Source organism: Anneissia japonica, unplaced genomic scaffold (genome assembly GCF_011630105.1).
Source record: "Anneissia japonica isolate Jap-2015-1 unplaced genomic scaffold, ASM1163010v1 scaffold287941_len684077_cov200, whole genome shotgun sequence".
Lineage (NCBI taxonomy): Eukaryota > Metazoa > Echinodermata > Crinoidea > Comatulida > Comatulidae > Anneissia > Anneissia japonica.
The window spans coordinates 98754-117102 of NW_022713799.1; the positions used below are offsets into that span (position 1 = coordinate 98754).

At 32.6% G+C, this 18349-nt stretch overlaps 1 protein-coding gene across 10 annotated transcripts in view; it reads left to right on the forward strand.

Moving 5' to 3' along the window:
* The window catches only part of LOC117108757 (A disintegrin and metalloproteinase with thrombospondin motifs 6-like), an 86261-nt gene that overhangs the window by 30407 nt on the left and 37505 nt on the right, over positions 1–18349 (forward strand). For all 10 annotated transcript variants that reach the window (XM_033250897.1, XM_033250890.1, XM_033250898.1 and 7 more), the window contains 3 exons: positions 7624–7825; positions 14753–14834; positions 14931–15061. In XM_033250897.1, the coding sequence (XP_033106788.1) occupies positions 7624–7825; positions 14753–14834; positions 14931–15061 (415 nt within the window). The remainder of the gene's footprint in view (positions 1–7623; positions 7826–14752; positions 14835–14930; positions 15062–18349) is intronic.

Genomic DNA, 18349 nt, shown 5'->3' on the forward strand with positions numbered 1-18349 from the left:
TATCTGAATTTTATAAACTTGTGTAATTAAGTGACTCTTGTTTTTATTCTTGTATTGTATGAGGGCCCCTAATGATCAGCATTGCTGGATGGGTCACACTCTTGAAATATGGTATTAAATAAATAAATAAAATAAATAATACATCATGCCAATGTATAGGATTTTGCACAGCACATGATTGATATAGGCATATTCAAATTTCCTATAGAGTACTCAGGTACACTGATGTAGGGGGGAAGTGATTCCGATACCCACTTTGAAACTTTTCAGACACCTTGTGGTTTATGTCTCACATTTTCATAGTCTGTTGTGACTCATAATTTTTTTCAAAATCAAAACTTTTGAAATCAGAACCTTCCAAGTTGTCACTTTTGTAATAACTTTGTCATTTTGATATATTGTAAGGTACTCTGGGTCAGACCTTTGACACTAGAATTGTATAAGTGTCATTTATATCATCATTCTAGTACAGTTTATTCCTTCAGTGTTCACAAATTATGGTTAAGGGTGTTGGAAGCAGGTTGGAGATAGGGATTCAACAAGGTACCATAACTTGGAAATCAAAGTTGCATAATTAATTGATGTTCTCTTCCTTTAACTACTAATAAATAAATCCAAAACTTTGATCCAAAAATGTGTATGTTAAATCAAGTGATAAGATTAAAAAACAGATTTTATTGGTCTGTACTTGTATAAATCAGGATTAGCAGTAACCTCCAAATCTCCAATAATCATTTACTTTTTTTGTTGTTTTTAGAACAGGTTTATCTCTAATCTGAGTTCACTGTTCATAATTTATTATGGATCAACAATTCTTGATATCTTGAATGGAAATGTTGAAGAACTGCTTCTCCATGTTACCTTAAGTGGCAGTTGTGATTGACAGTTGAACTCTGGGAGGGGGAGAGACATATATTTATGAATATACCCCAGACAACACCATAGTAAGTAAGACACATTGTTGATAAGTCAGATTGGAGTAGATTTGAATTTTTTCTGAACATAAGTTGCATTTAAATTAAGATAGTAGAAATAAAGCATTTTGGGCATTTGGGGGTCGACAACATCACATGGAGCTCAACATATCTACTGTATACTATAATATGTTGAGGATAGTATTCATGACAATTATGTAACATGATATCATTGAGTTACTGACTTAACACCAGATTGATCAGCTGTTTTATACACCAATAAATTGGTACCGGGAGATCAGAGGCTACATATAATCCCGCTCTATCTAGTGGTGTTACGCTGTATCAACAACAATGGAATTAGGGTGTAGATTTTTCAGAAAATATGCCTGGAGAAATTTAAAAAAAAAAAGACTGAGGTGTAGTTGCTGTTGTCAATTTCATAAATGAGTGACTTTAGGAAAAATTGGAAATGGGAGAGGAAAAAATGGGAAAGAAAAAGAATAAATTTTGAATATAAGAAATTGTGAAAAAGATTGCAAAAATTGGTAGATTGAGAAAAAAAAATAGAGGAGCAATCCATCCCATATTCCACTGCTAGTAATGTGCTGTTCTCTAGTGTTAAATTTATATTGTTGTAATTTTACATTCCTTTGTTGATAGTTTCTGTAGTTTCTTCTTTTATGTAGTTTTTTTTACTCTTTTTATTGTACCGTACTGTACAGAGAGAGCTCTTGTAAGTTATCCTGTAGCCATCCATCCTCTCAAAATATGATCTAATAAATAAAATAATGAATTCTGCATGCTAAATATAATTTCAAAGTTATACTACATATAGAAGTGGTTTCGTACAGTGAAATGGTTTGGTTTCCCAACTTTGAGGTCGGTGTTTCAATTCCATGCTGCATTTTGTTTGTTTCTCTTTGCTCTTTATCTGCACTGTTTTTATATGCTATTTACAATATCTGCACCTATTTTCAGACAGGTGTGAAAATAGGTACCTGGTGGCCTTACCTGCTCCTATGCTGATTACAGCAGCAACACTTAAGCATGTAGAACCAATTACCTGCCAAAAAAGCATTTCATATTTTGAAAGAACGATGCTATAGGCTTCTAAATAAATGTGAATAAATAAATAAATTATACATTTAAGAAAGAAAATAAGATAGGTTATTTATTTTATTTAGTAACTGTGTTGGGGTGAACACCTGTGCAGAATAATTTATTCTATGTGTGGCATACCCTGAGGATTATAGCTCACCTGTATGTTTATGATTGTTTATACCACAAAAATTGACAAATGCAAATGAACCAGATAAATCAATAAAGTCATAATAAATAAACTGAATATAAAGGTCTGTCCACAGACACAAGAGACAGAAAGAGGTGGAAGATTTTAGAGGAGGGGTATGTTCAACCCCCTTGTTCAACAGTGAACTGATACACCCTGAAGTAAAGTAATAAGTACCTTAAAAGGTCTGTCCACAACACACTACCGTACTGTATTAAGTTTTATATGATTCGCGATTTGCCCATATGGGTATTATGATGCCATATCATATAAAATACTGTATAGCCAAATCATATGTATTTGGCACTTAAAAACTTGATATATGGTCAGAGCTTATAACTGGGTGAGGGATGCCTGATTTCCTGTAAAAGCATAATTGCAAAATCAGCATTCCATCGTCTAGGGTTATCAAACAAGGAATGAAGTTCAACTAAAGAGCATGTATTCCCTCATCACAGATAAATCATTGATATTTTGTACTTTGGATTCTTCACTGCAGGAGAAGCTTATTTTGACTGATGAAATAAATGAGGCTTGCGTTTATATTACCGGTATAGAGGGTGTTCATTGAATTTGTGAAGCTTAGCATAAAATGTGAAAATAGTCACCTAACTGAACTGTTAAACATAAATATAATCGGATATCATTACAAACAAACTAATTTCTCTCACAATTGTCCTGTTAAATCAAACTGTCTGGAATATGTATTATTTTTATAAAGTGTTTAGTTGTATCATTATAATATTATCAGATTGGTCTAGTATGAAATACTGTACCTTTAAATATAATGATAAGCTATTCTACATTTGAAGACCGGGTGGTCCCCAAACAAGAAGTCAACATCTGAAATCTTTAAATTTGATTTATATGGTTTATGGAGTTTTAATTCCATCACCTGAAGTGAAGGAAGAATATATTTACATGACAGTTTCTAGTGTCCTATATAAAATATACACATTTTAATGGCCAGAACATTTAATTTATTTTCTTAAAGGTTTACCATCTGTGGTAACATCTGGACACAGGAGCGGATTTAGGTGGGCCCTGCCCCCTCCCCCTTTTAGGAAGTAAAAAAAGAAAAAAAAAGGAAAATAGAAAGAAAAAGAAAAAGAAAAAAATGATAGCCCAGAACGCCTCAAATGTTATTTTCAGGCCTCTAGAACACAAAAATTTCACGGGGGAATGCCCCGACCCTCTACAGTAGGACAGTGTTGTCTCGATCGGCCAACTTTCGGCCCCACCTTCGCCCCCCTTCGCGCCCCCCCCCCTTTTGGACATCTAGATCCGCCCCTGGGACAACCTAACAAAATTCAATAATAAGTTCTGTCCACACTATCAAATTGTAATTGACAAATGTGTGTGTCCATACACATGGGCATGATGATGTCATTACACAAATATGGGCATATCACATGTTTTTGTTACATGACAGTGTGAACAGAGCTTTAGAAAGGAATTGTTCAATTCCTGGAAAATAATCAAAGTTTTATCAACTTTCAACGACGACAAAGATAAAATTATTCTTCACTGATTTAAAAAAAAATTTGTTGACATTTTACTTTGAAAAGTATTGGTTAATGCCACAACAATTAAGGGTCTCTGCAAAAGAATAAAGAAAAAATAAAGGAAACCAACTGTATAATGCGCCTTATACAGTAAGTCAAAGATTGGATTGGATCAGTGGTATTTTTAGCAGTGGGCGAGGTGGAAACTGAACATCAGTACCATAGTTACCAACCTGAGAGATTTGAAATGTGTGACTACACCAGTTGGCTGGGGGGGGGGGTTCAGGGGCGGAGCCCCGGTGGAGGTAGGGTTTGAGTCACATAATCAACGGTTGGTTGTGACAATGAACGCACAAGATCGCATGCGCCTCATTTTACTAAGTGCATAGTTGGCTGGGTTATTTTGGTCGAAAAAAGAGAAATTTTCTTGGTGAATTGATTCTCGAACCAGATAACGAAAACTCTCTAATGACTCAAGTTCGTCCTATTTTTAATAAAACCAGTTTCTTCTCTTTTCAAATACATTTTCCCAGGAATTCTTAATAATTTGTTATCACGCATAGACTTGTGCTAAATGCATGACAAATTTATGATCACGCATGTGTTTCTGCAAAATGCGTGTTTCATCCAAAATCATATTAAAATGCAGGACCGTCCCACACGATGCGAGACGGTTGGTAACTGTGCATTACGTGTCAGAAAAGTGTAGACCATATCGTCCGACACCATTAAGGTTCCTTGGTTTGCACCCTCATCAGAGTTGCTGAACCCTCTGTCAATTTGCATGGTATGTGTACATCCATGGAGTAATACTAATGTACTTTTCTGTACTTTTACTGTGTAATGATCTGTTAAGAATAGAAAAAAATATATTTTAGATGTCATTATTAGAGAAATACCTTAAATACTATCCCAGAATTCTTAGTAATATTTGTATGAATGGAATTTAGCGGTGAATTGCCAATTTCCCATGAGGATGGGGAAGCCTTGATTGGTTCCAAATACTCCACCTTAATTCAGGCAGAAAACCTTATTTTTTGACCTTATAGAACACCCTTCTTTGTCTAATGAATGAACAACTGTTTTTTAATAGCTTTTTGTTTAAAGATTTATGGTAAGAATGCTTCTATTTCCTCATAACTCATTAGTATTTAATGATTCCTGCCTTTAAAACATATGGAAAACTGTGTCTTTGGACTAAGCTTGTAGTTCTAGTTTCTTTTCTTTATTCCCTACTCTCATGGCTGCTATCATGGAAAATGTAAGGTATACTAAGTTTTAGTTAGCCTACCTTACTCTTTCTGCATTCACCACTTAATGAAATTGCTTGACATGTCTAGACTTGAGTGGACCATTGGGCCATGTACTTAAGCCTCTTATTGGATTGGTAGCTACAAATCTGCTTCAAAAAACACTTAGGTGTAAGTAGTTTTCTCTTAGATTCCATTGATTTGGTTCTATTCTCAGTGTCTGTCAACAAATGTCGTGTATTGTATAAAGATACAAGATACAAAATGTCATAAAAGTACATTTTGTGATACATTGTGTTTTGGTTAGTACTTTTTTCTCATAAATTTGGCAGGCACAGGGAAGTAGAGTAGAAAATATTAAAATGACAAGTAAGAATAAAAAGTTTAATTAATCTTTTATAAATTAATTTGTAAAGAATTTTAATAGGTCAAAATAAGTATTGACTAGGTATATACCCCAAGGAGGGGGAAGCTGAGTTGACTTGTTTAAGGTGATATACAGAATGTGTTATGACATTATCATGCCCATAGAGTATAAGAAAATTACTGATATACTCAATGTAGTAGTGTGACCCAAACATTTAAAAAAAAATTATTTTCAACATTTTGACAAAATGCTGAGGAAGTGCAAAATTTAAAAAAATTATCATAATAGTATGAAGAAATCTTTATAATAGTGTGAACAGAGAATTATAATAGTGTGAACAGAGAATTATAATAGTGTGAACAGAGATTTATAATAGTGTGAACAGAGAATTATAATAGTGTGAACAGAGAATTATAATAGTGTGAACAGAGAATTATAATAGTGTGAACAGGGAATTATAATAGTGTGAACAGAAAATTATAATAGTGTGAACAGAGATTTATAATAGTGTGAACAGAGAATTATAATAGTGTGAACAGAGAATTATAATAGTGTGAACAGAGAATTATAATAGTGGGAACAGAGATTTACATAACTGTGAACAGAGAATTATAATAGTGTGAACTGAGATTTACATAATAGTGTGAAGAGAGATTTAGAATATACTGGGACCTTCTGAAAGAACCCTTTAAGTATGCAGTTCACATTTCTTAGAACAAACATTTGTTTAAAGGCAGATGCAGGCAAGATGGTCGCCTGGCATTAATACTTAGTATTGTTTTAAAGTGGTTGAGCAGTGGGATGTTGGAAACTGATAGCTCGTACATGCTGTTGAATCGTACCATCCCTTGAAATGAATGTATTAATGTAGGTGCGTATACACATGGGTGTTAACTTCATCTGCAAACCAGTTGAACCATTTGACTTCTAATGCTCTTCTTAATTGAGATGAAATTCCTTACTATTTATATTATCAAAACTTGACGGGACTATGTAAATCGTTCCTTTGTAATGTTATACTTCACAAGGAACGCTGCCATAGGTCAATAATTCATCAATTTTTTGTGAATGGATAAAATGAGTCAAAGAATGAGTTATTGTGAATTAATTGATGATTGATTGAATGAAGTTTTGCAAACGATATGGATGTATTATAAATGTAGCTTCACTGATAGTGGTGTGGTATGAAACACATCCATGGCCTTTTCACACTAATATTCATTTGATATTTTTTTTATTTACTATACTAGTCTTTGGACTGCCAACCGAATGATTGAAAGTTGAGTCTAAGGGTAGATACATCATTTGTCATTGGTTCAGGCAGTTCATTGAACCAGATCCTTTAATGTCCAGGGCCCCCAAAAGCCCCAAAGGTATGACAAGTGAAAATTGTGTACGCACCTGTATTGGATCAGTGCATAGATAGTTTTGACAGTGTTTATTAATAATACTGCTGTATTGTTAGGAATCAAGATAAGATATTATGACTTTATGGTAAAGTGCAATTTAGTGATATCCTAGCTATACATATTAATACAACATTGAAAATTATTGTGTTAATAGGTAAGTTCCTTTTACCATATCGGTGTTGTACCGTATGTTAAATGCAGTGTACAAGTTCTTTAGACACCCACTGTGCGGCCATGTTTTTGTGCATCCGGCGCCAGATATTGGGCTGTCATTGGAGATGGTTTAAATAGTACTGTTCGGATAATTGAATTACAGATTCAGCTTATATCATTAAGGTGCAGATGAATATGCCATGGCATATTTGCATTGTTTTACCTTGGATTTTATATATTTAATAATAATTAAGGGATGGATTAATTTATGAATAGGCCTATCATTTCCTCAATTCTCTGCCAAAGGATTTATAATTTACTGAAGCTAATAAATGTTCTTAGTAGGGCAAGACTTCGTTTTGCAAATTTACTAGACATTGAAAATGATGATTTTAATGAAAAGTTACATTTTGTATTTGGCCTGTTAGTTATTTACATCTAAATCCCAGACATCCACAGCTATTAATTGCTTACAGTATTAGGATTATTGGATTAATGCAGGATTTTCTTGGTATTTTACTTCATGAAAAAAGGGAAGCAATGGCCCAAATGAAAAATGTGAGATGGAACAAAAAATTAATTTTCTTGTACTTGAAATTTCTGTACAATGTGAGGTATTATATTACTTTCTTTGCATTCTGAAATGGATTTTATTTTATAGAGAGTACTAATGTACAGTATGTTATACAGGGAATTATCATTTAGATAAACTGTAATATCTTATTGTTTTTCAGATTCAAATCATAAAACAACTAAACCCCTGCCAGCTAATAGGAATGTACCGGAAAGAATGGATGCAGTTCCCAGTAGGAGGAAGAAGCGATCTCTCAGCACAGAGGTCTATGTGGAAACGCTTGTAGTTGCAGATAAGAAAATGGTCTCCCATCATAAAGTTGACGATGTCGAACAGTATCTTCTAACTATAATGAATATCGTGAGTACGGGTACTTTTATCAATCATCATTGAAATCAGTTTACTGATTTTATATAATAGTTGATGATAGAGGAAATTGAGTTAACACTGACATTGCCCATCTGTTGTTTAGAGAATTAAGATGAATTAAATTGAAGTGTTTTTTTATGAGAAACAAGGTTACTAGTTTGAACTATTATACTGACGATCATACTCAGATCCTCCCTCTTGATTCAAAAGTCTGGTAATATTGTTTGAAATTCCTATAAAAATGGACTTACTGTATATTTGAATAATAATGTATGAGAGTATTTGGAATTTGTGAAACACCTTTAGGAACCTAATGACATATTTACAGTTTTACCAGTCTATTCTATATTGAACATTTGTCTAGTTGGGTGGAGAACATTCCTAAAACCTGTTATTCACTTGTTTTTAATTCAGTAAATAGCCAACAGCGATGATACCCACCACTATCAGATTGAATATAAACTAATTATAGTATAATAATAATAATAATAATAGTTTGATCTTAATTAAGCTTTTTTGCTGCAAGCCTTAGTGCATTTTACATTAAAAATAGAAATCCAGATTTAAGCAAAATATAAGCCTAAATAAAAAGATGTGTTTTGAGTAGTTGTTTGAATGTGTCGATGTTAGTTGCTTGTCAAATTTTGGTTGGTAAGTCATTCCAAAGAGCCACTGAGGCACAGAGAAAGAGGGGAGAAGGGGAGAGAGAGAGAGTATACTTAAAATTCGCCCTTGATTATGATGCCCTTGATTATGGCATTGACCAACAAAGTTTCCCCATCATAACCTGTCTTCTAGAAGAGCTTTATTTGCACCAGGGATATTATTGTTTGTGTTAAATAAACTAAGACAAATATAGCAGATACATTTTTTAATTAAACAACACACTTACAAACATTAAATAAACAGTTAGTTTTACACTGATTTAAAAATCTTATTTTATGCATATTAGGAATAGGCGCATTTGGTAGGGTCAAATGTTTGACTATGTCAGGTCATTCGAAACATATTAATAATAATAAATGTCGGTAGAGATAGGAGATAGACGCTCTAATTGCTGAGGCCTTCTGCAAATACTGACAATATTGTCCCATAAATGAGCATTTCTTTGAAAAGCCTCGGGGTATGTTTCTCTAAGAATCATTAGTTTATTTGAAGAGGTAGAATTTTAAGATGTCATGTCTGGTCAGTACTGGTATTGAATTGTAACCATAAGCATTTTGAGGCAGTTGTGATTAATAGTGATAATCAGGGGTTTTGATAACTCATGGGTGAAAACAAAAACAGAGGTTATGAAAGAAAACCAATGAGGGAGAAAATCTATGTTTATTATATTATTACCTGTTGGGTCATTGAACAGGGTAAATTCCAAATATCAGACTATATGAAGTAAGAATGTTGGTTTAGAGTTCTTAGAGGTTGAGTTAAGTTTATCATAAATTTTATTTGAGCCTTTAAACATGCTTACCAAATTATGGTAATCAAAAGTTTATTGTTTAAGATAATATGCTGTTGGTGTTAAGGTAAAAAAGCAGTTAAAAAATTTAACCACTTCAATTGAGTCTTATTAAATGAATTATTAATAGTAAATATGTAATTATTTTAAATGACATTAACTATTAATAAATTATTAATGTATTGATACATATTATTGGTTTTTTTTTTCTGGAGATGGTTAGGAAGAAAACAAATTTGTTAGATCTTTAATCCAAGATAGTGTCAATAATTTGTGTAAGTTGCTTTTGAAAATGGTGAATAATTTCAGTATGTTCACTTACTATGCTATAATCTTGTATTTGTTTTATCACATCCTCTAGTCTTATCTTGATTTCATTTCTTCTTTTAGTATGATTCAAAATATTGATTCTAACTTGAGTTGTTATTGTAAACATAATACCATATTTTTCCCACAAATGCACCTAGATAATGCACATCAGCTGCTATTGTATTAATACTATAATAATAATATTGCTGTGAAAATATGTCAACGTTTCCTTTCTGTTTGAGATTGAATTTGACAAATCGACCTACGGTTATTGATTCATGTGAAGGTTTTCCCCCTAAATGAAAGTTTTAAAAAATGTTTGCAGAATATATTGAAAATTACTGTACTGTAAATTATTTTTAAAAAGTGGAGAAAATTCAAGTTTGAGTCTGCTATTTCCTTTCAACCAAAAGAGGTGAGGTTAAGGTGGTATGGATCCTCCATCTGGAAAAGTCCCTCCATGGGGCCCCTCTATTTCAAATTCCTAGATCTCCCATTGCATGAAACTAATCTTTAAAATATGGTAAACTCAACATAAATATTGCAAAATCAGATACAGAACTAAATCATCTGCAATCTCTGCACTGGAAACTACTTGTACAGCTACTTAAAATCAGGGGTGTGGCCTTGAACAAATGACCAATCAGAAGACACCTTACCTGTCAGACTGCAGCATCACTGAAACTTGTGTTCCTGACCTTTAACCTAGCAGTGTACACTTTTTTCCCTGATTTCTCTCCTCTGTCCATCCAAATAAAGAACTTTGTACAATAAGTCCAGTGCTTTATATTTTAGCCTTCAGTAGCAAATTTAAACTAAAGCAATGCCTCTCTTATTATACACTAGGAAATATTGACTTTGAAAGCATTACCCTTATTCATTAATTATGAATTTAATAGCAGTATTTGAATATTTACTTTTTTTAAATTAGCCGAAACTTCAAATTTGGAATTACTTTAATTTCAAAATATGTAACTAAAATGTTGGTATGTTAGTGGGAATGTAAGCTTATTTCAGTTTTAACCATGCTTTACTACCTCTTGATCTATACTCTACAAGCACCATCAGTCAACACAAACTGATTTCCACTTGTAAAACCTTGAAATGTGTTGCCAGTAGGTAAAGATAAGAAGACAGACAGTTGAGGGCATATGACTAAACAATTCTTGCAAGTCCAAAGAAAATATTAACTACTTAAGTTTAAAATGACTAGGTTCAAAATTTGAATTTGAAGGAAGTCATTCGGTGTTTTAAGGTAGATCATTATAGTGTTACTGAAGGAAACAAACAATTTATAATTCTGGAAAAATGCAATTACGTAAATTGTTCAATTTTAAAGAAGATACACTTTTTTATAAGAACACAGACTGAATTTACTTAAAAATAAGAACAAAATAAGAATAAATTGAGAGTGAGGTAAAATATGTAAAAAGATTTAAAAAACCTAGAAAAACCAATAAAAAAAACCAGTAAAATCCCTTTGGTGTTATCTGTACGTTATGTGCAGTAGGCGTGAATATGTAATACCCTCTATAATATAGTACAGGACTGTACAATAATAATTTTCTACCTTTGAAAAGTGTGTAATTCAGGAAATTAAAAGTATATCAATCTTTAAAAAGAAATTAAAGTTACATCTGTATTCAATATTATCAAATAGGCACAGTGAGGTGGGATAAATAATTATTTTCTTCCAGGGGCAGATGGTTTATTTAAAGAGTTAAAATTATAATATATATATTTTTGTGTTTGTGTTAGTTATTGTTTCAGGGACCACAATGCAAATTAGTCGGCCATTTGGCTACTTTATTGTGTTTTGTTATCCCAGAATTCAGATATGTTATTGTATTTACTGTTATTTGTGGTTGTATGTTAATTCTAAATAAAAGAAAAAAAGAAAAGTGTAAAATAAGAACAAAATAGGAACATTTTGAACCTGAAATTGGCGAAAAATAAAAACACTGGGCCTGGGCAAAATGTTATTATTCTTATAAGCAAGCAATATTTCCTATAAAAAAAACGCTGCAACATCTACCTTATTCAATTTGTTAATACAGCTAATTCCTAATTTTTATGTGTGAATTTTGTTATGACAGTACATAATTTACTGTATTGATTGCCTCAATTCTTCAATTTGGATTTTCATTGTAATATTTCGGCATTAATTTTGATTATTTATTTCTATATTTAAGATTATATTTGTTCACTGTTGTTGACTGACCAGCATGTGTGTGTAAGTTAATTATGTTGATAACCTTCAGAGGCTTCATCATCAGCTATTGTCGGTCCACGTCTGGACAACTGCTTCAGGATCTCAACGCCAAATTAATCTTTCTCTCTTGCTGTGTTATACCATTTCACTCTTCCCCAATATTAAATATCAATCGCATCTCTTAATTTTTTTACGTTGTTTTCCCTTGTTCATTATGCCATCCATGGGGTCTGTTACTGTTTTTTTTTCTTTTTGTTTTTTAAGAGGCTTAATACTTAACTACAATTTATTTATATGTCATGAAAATGCTTGCACCTATCATATGGCTGAAACATAGCCTTAGCCACTTGACAGCCTATCAACAATGCAATTTGGGGTATTTATACATGGCCGCCCGAGATTGGACACCGTTTCAATTTGGTTTGTACTCTTGCTGATTACAAGTTCAACAACCAGAATGAAAAACCACTGAGCCAAACCGCAATTTTACCATTATTGTTGTTAATATTAATAATAATAATATAAAAATATTTTAAATATTGTTTTATTTATTTGTATTCATCCACCTCCCCACTAGCTTGGCAGGCCCTTCTACTACTGCCGCCAGTGTGTGGCTATTTTTTATGGGTCGATAAAGCATGGGTACTGTACGATATCTTGATAATAGTTAACCCTTACCCTTTTCAGCATATTTTTCGACACAATAAATGTGGAATACCCTGGCTCCGCTAAATGGCTAGTAGCAGGCCCTAGGTTGTGTCGTTATTTTCTGTGGTTATTTTTTATTGGAATTTCAATGCATAGAGCCTAATAAACCTTTTATTGCAATAATTTAATTACAATTCCTCCTGACAAAGACTGATAACTGTCTGTAAAGATAGCCAAAATAGAGGCTTTTCGACCTGCTCGTGTTCTCATTATTTTCCATCCATAACCTGATCGCTTTAGCTGAATTGCGCATGCTTAATTGTTGCATATAAAGTTTGATCCGTTTCTATTTCATACCCTCTTCGCAGCCATTGTTTGGTTCCTCAGACAATTTTTTGGTAACCATACCCTCTTCGCAGCCGTATTTGGTTCCTGCAACGTCTTTTTGGTAACTGCGGATGCTCGACATGGCCCGATAATGTCACTTAGTCAATGCACATGCTCGTTGGCTGTCTAGCATTTCCAGGTGCATGCTCATTGTGTTATTATTTCACTTTATTCAAATTCAAGTACAAGTTCCTCATTTTTAACAGTTTGTGGGCAATGGCCAAATTGCAAGTTACAATTACGCAAGGGAATGCAATAAAACATATAAAAAATTAAATAGATAATTCATGGACGTTATTTAGTGACTGCGCATGCGTATTGCTTAGTTCGGAATTCCCATTTCTTCATAGTAAAAGCTACCACTACCTACAGTTTCTTAATGACTGTTTCCTCTTGATCGTTATAGAATAAAGGTGCGGCGCGAAAAAAAATATAATGTATGAAGTACTGCTCCATCTTTCTTTTCCTGTAGTGCTTTCCTCCAAGACTTTTTATTCATTATAGTTTTCCAACATAAGGTACCAATATTTTGTCCATAATCTTTTTATAATGTGATTTCTATTTTAAAGATTTAAGTTTCATCTCTAAAATGAGAAAGACTATAAAACTTGGAAGACAGTTCTAACCTAGATTAATCTTGTTGAATTTCTGCCAAATTTATGACCTATTAGAAGTACACTTTGATGTTTCATGGCACAAGCAATTACTTGAAGCTAATTGGATAGGTCAAATTCCTGTGGGCGAGACGGTATACCCAGAGAAACCTGATTGGTGATTTTTCAATCCCATTATTATAATTGAAATTATTATATTATATTGTATTATTACAATTACTTCGTTTGAGAGTCCAAACTACAGAATATAAAGATAAATAAGATCAATTTAAAACTGATTACATGCGGTAAAATGTTAGACCTTCCATTTAATTGTAATAAATTTTACTATTTTATAGCTTTCGCTGTCATAATGATAAAAAAAAGAATTGTGGTTCAGTGTATTGGTTAACTATTGTAAATGTTTTTGTTATATGTATAGTAGGCAACACAACAAACTGAACCTTAACTTTATTTATCATGAAGACAGAGACGGTTCAGTTTGTTGTGTTAACTTTTGTAAATATTTTTGTTACAAGGAAAAACATAGAAGAAACCACAATGTATGCGTATACTTATTTATTAAAATAGTAACATTTCACACTTATTTGGGATATTTAAGAATACATTATGACTTTCTCAGCTCAGATAATAGTCAATGTCATGTGATTGGAGCTGTAGCTTAGTGAAAAAAGGTACTTGTCTTCCTATGTCATAATTCTAAGTTCAAATCCTATGAACCATCATGATTTTTCTCATGACTAAAATGCATTCACTCCACTTAATAAATTGATAAACCCCAAAAGAAAGGGGGTCGGGCGAGGTCCTACCCCAGGAAAATTTTGATTCCTAGATGGTGGGAATGAGCTTCCCGACTTCTAATTCTCCCATTGTAATAAAAAAAAAAAAAAATCAGCTCACAGGTAGGTCCAGAATTGTTAATTTTTTCCCCAAGGGGGGGGGGAGTTTCAGGAGCCCCTGACCCCCTTAGATCCGCCATTGAATTTGTTTGGACAGAAACTGTTGTATGCCTATATATAGTCATGATATGCCTATATATAGTCATGATATGCCTATATATGGTTATGATGTGATGTCATGACCATATTTAGGCATGTCACATATTTTTGTCAAATAAAATTTTATATTCTTTTCTGGGCTTTGTAGCAAAAGGTTGCTTAAGATGAACTTGTTGAGATGCAATATGATACACTTCAACAGTTAGTGTTGTGTTAGTCATGAGCCCTGTACCAATTTATGTCAAGCAAAAAACGTGATAGAGAGAAGAATGAATTAAAGAAAACATGTAGTTCAACTCTGGTTTATATAAAGATGAAAGTATTGGTAACTCGGTGAACATTGTAGTTTCACGATTAATCTTATTAGTTGAAGATCAGGTAAGTATGCATCTTAAAAATTGAATAATTATCAACTTGATAAGAAAAAACAATGCATTAAAATATTTCAAGTATAACATTCATTTATATTTACAGCCTGATTTAGATATTAACCATCATGCTGAACACTCTTTAAGCAGTTTTTGTAATTGGCAAGAATTAAATAATGTGGAAAATGCTACTGAAGATGGGATTGCTCACCATGACAACGCTGTCCTCATCACCAGGTAACCAAGCAATTCAATATCATTATTGTTTATTATATTAATGTTGTTTTTTGCAGAATGTCGTCAGTTATACATTTTTTAAGTAAACAAAACAATGACAATTATAGCACTTTGAAGACTAGGTTTTGTTTTTATCATTTAGATCCTTTAGATCATAAGGATTTTCTTTATTTTTTAGTCCTCATTAAGAACAATGTTGCTGTGAGATACTAATTTAGGGAGTAGGAGGGGTTGATTCCGTGTCCAACAGTGGTTCTGATCATTTCTACTGGTTGCTAAGGCTTTTGCCGCCTGGAGGAACTGGGCAGTGCATTTTACATGATTCTGATAGATAAAAACATGCCTCCCCAATTTTGTTTTTTCTTTTTCGGTCCAGCGATTCATGGGAGGTTGGTCTGTTTAATGAGGGGCTTAAGCTCTTGGCAACCACCCCAATGAGGCCTACCTCAAGTTAGAATTTCTATATAATATATGTAGGCCCGGTATGAATTGTTTGTCAGGTGTTGCAAACCTATATCACTGTCAATATGGTACATTATGTCTATGATTGATAAGCATAGTCTTTGAAGGAATTCTTCATATTCAATGTGTAACAATTAATTTCCTGCTATTTAACGATTAGTCCAATAAATGACATGGGCCTATTTGCAAAATTTTTTGTTGACTTTTATGCGATAACAACGGTTCTGCTTGTCATATATGAACTTTTGACCCCCAAGATATTTGTAACAGGAAATGAAAACAGATAATTTTGTTACATTTATTTCCTATGACCCTGTCCAAATTGTATTCTTAAGACCAAAAACTTTCAGATTCACGTACAAGAACAAAATTTTAAGACCACCGCAAACTACAAAAGGAGAAAGTTTTATCTGTCAATTTTACCCTTTAAGTTTAAAAATGTTGATACCGTCCAAAAAAAAAATCATTTAAAAAAAAAAAAGAAAAATGTTTATTCAGCAGCGAATGACTCTACATTCAGGATGGAAGTGGAGATCTTTTACTGTCTTGTTATGAAGGGTTGGTGATATTGAAGTAATTTTAGTTTGAAATTTGAAAATTCAGTGCAGGAAAGATATACCTGAAAAAAATGAAATTTAGAACAAGAAATTAACATTTAAATGATAGCATTCCTATGAACTTTGTATGTCCTACTGTATATAAAGTTTACACTTAAATCATGGCAGCAAATTTAATGATTTTTTGCTTTTTTAAAGTAGTTGATTTTATGTGATAAACTTAAATGATCATGCAAATTATAATTTTGGAGAATTTATCTGTTTGGTAGCCAGTATGTTGTTAAAATTATCGTTAACTCTTCCACCTGTAATAGACTTATTCCGTATGCAACATGGTATGGTTTGTTTCTGTTAGGTGTTGGAGGGTATATGGCCAATTTTCATAATGTTAACAGCCTCCTTAATACAATACATCATTTCTAGGAATTTGATCACATTTAGATATTGTCTACAATCATTGAAAGTTATGAGTTCTATGTTTTGAAATCTTGGATAGGATCCAACAGTTTTAGCTTACACCTACATTAAGAATCCAAATTGCCATATAATAACTAAATATTTAATATTATCCCTAATTTGATTAATATTGTATTATATAATTAATTAATAATCATAATTCATTAATTATTCAAACAATTGAAACACTAGTTATGTTGGCAATAATTTAGTTTTCTTTCCTATGTGTCATTAATTAACATTGTAGATTCTATAGATGTAGATAGGTACATGCCTTATAAAAATTCAACTTATTATATTAAAAATAATTTAATTATTGATGTGGCTTATTAAGGTCGCCTTTTGGGGCCCTTTAAGGTATTTTATAAACAACTTAGCGAGAGGTATAGAGGTACAGTACTGAAGATTGGATTTCAGACAACTGGAGATAGACTGAGAGGGCAATTGAAAAGCAGCCCAAAGAGCTGTCATCAATGTTGCTGCTAGGCCCCGAGAGGGGTTAACAGCTGTTGTGAAATGTAAAAAAAAAAGAATTGCTAGTGCTTAGGGTCTCTTTATTCACTAACATGGGACTTATAGGCCAAGGGTATTGCTTTAATCTAAAATGAACACAATAATAGTTCACTAATTCTAATCAAATACTACATAGAATAATTATGTTTTATTATTGATTATGATTTTGTTATTATGATTTCTAATTGATTATGAATTTATAAATGATTATAAATTTGTAATTGATTATGATTTTGTAATTGATTATGATTTTCCAAACTGCATTGCTACATGAAAAATGTAGAGTAATATGTTCTTCTCTCCACTTAAATTACAAACATACTTGGATTGCTGTCCAGAGACCTGTTGGTTTCACTTCCGTATTTATATATCTGAAATATACAATAACCAATATACCCTAGATACTTAACACTACATGCTAAGTATTACCACTGCTACCGTTTACCACGGGACTCAGTGTTACATGCCAAGTATCACAACTGCTACGTTTTACCTATTCTAAGTATTTCCACTGCTGCTGTTTACTAGGCACCTAAGTAGCTCAATGCTACATGCTAACTATGCTACTGTTTTCAATGGACCTAAGGAGCTACTGTACATGTGAAAACTTTCATTTTTTCAGTCCACAATCCTCTGTACAAAATCCTTTGTACAATTTTAATTTTGAGGTTCTTCCCAGATTATGAGCACTGGTTAAGAGCCAATTAGAGTATGAGTAAAACTTAAAATTATACAGTAATAGTACACAGTGTCTTCCATCATATGCACAAATTCATGATTTATAGTAATTTATGAAGTTTAGTTGAACTATTTAAGCAGAGTCTGAGAAGAGGCAGATTAAAAGTGTGTATCCTGAATTCCACACACTTAACTTGGGTTTGCCTGGTTTCCAGTCAATTTATGCCAGACAGGGCCTAAAAGAGCAGCCATTCAACAATTTTTCAGTGAAAAAAAGTGATATGTTTGCCCACTGCTATAATCCCATGTGAAATTTGTTAAGTCAATACTTGCTTGGTGAGCATTGAATAACCATGAATAATACTGAATACTGTATCAAGAGGTTCAAAGTGTTAAAGAATTCCTACCTGTTATTTAATCTCAATACACTAGTAACACCTTATAAATCTATGCCTTTGGTGAAGTTAATACTAGTGTTTAAAATGTAATTCAATCTACATTGTATTTTTCTGACATTTTTAACCTGATTTGATTTTAAAATTAATTTAGATTTTAACCTCTGCTTTTGACCCCATAATACATCTGACCCAATTTAAGGTGCTAATCATCAAGTACTCTATGA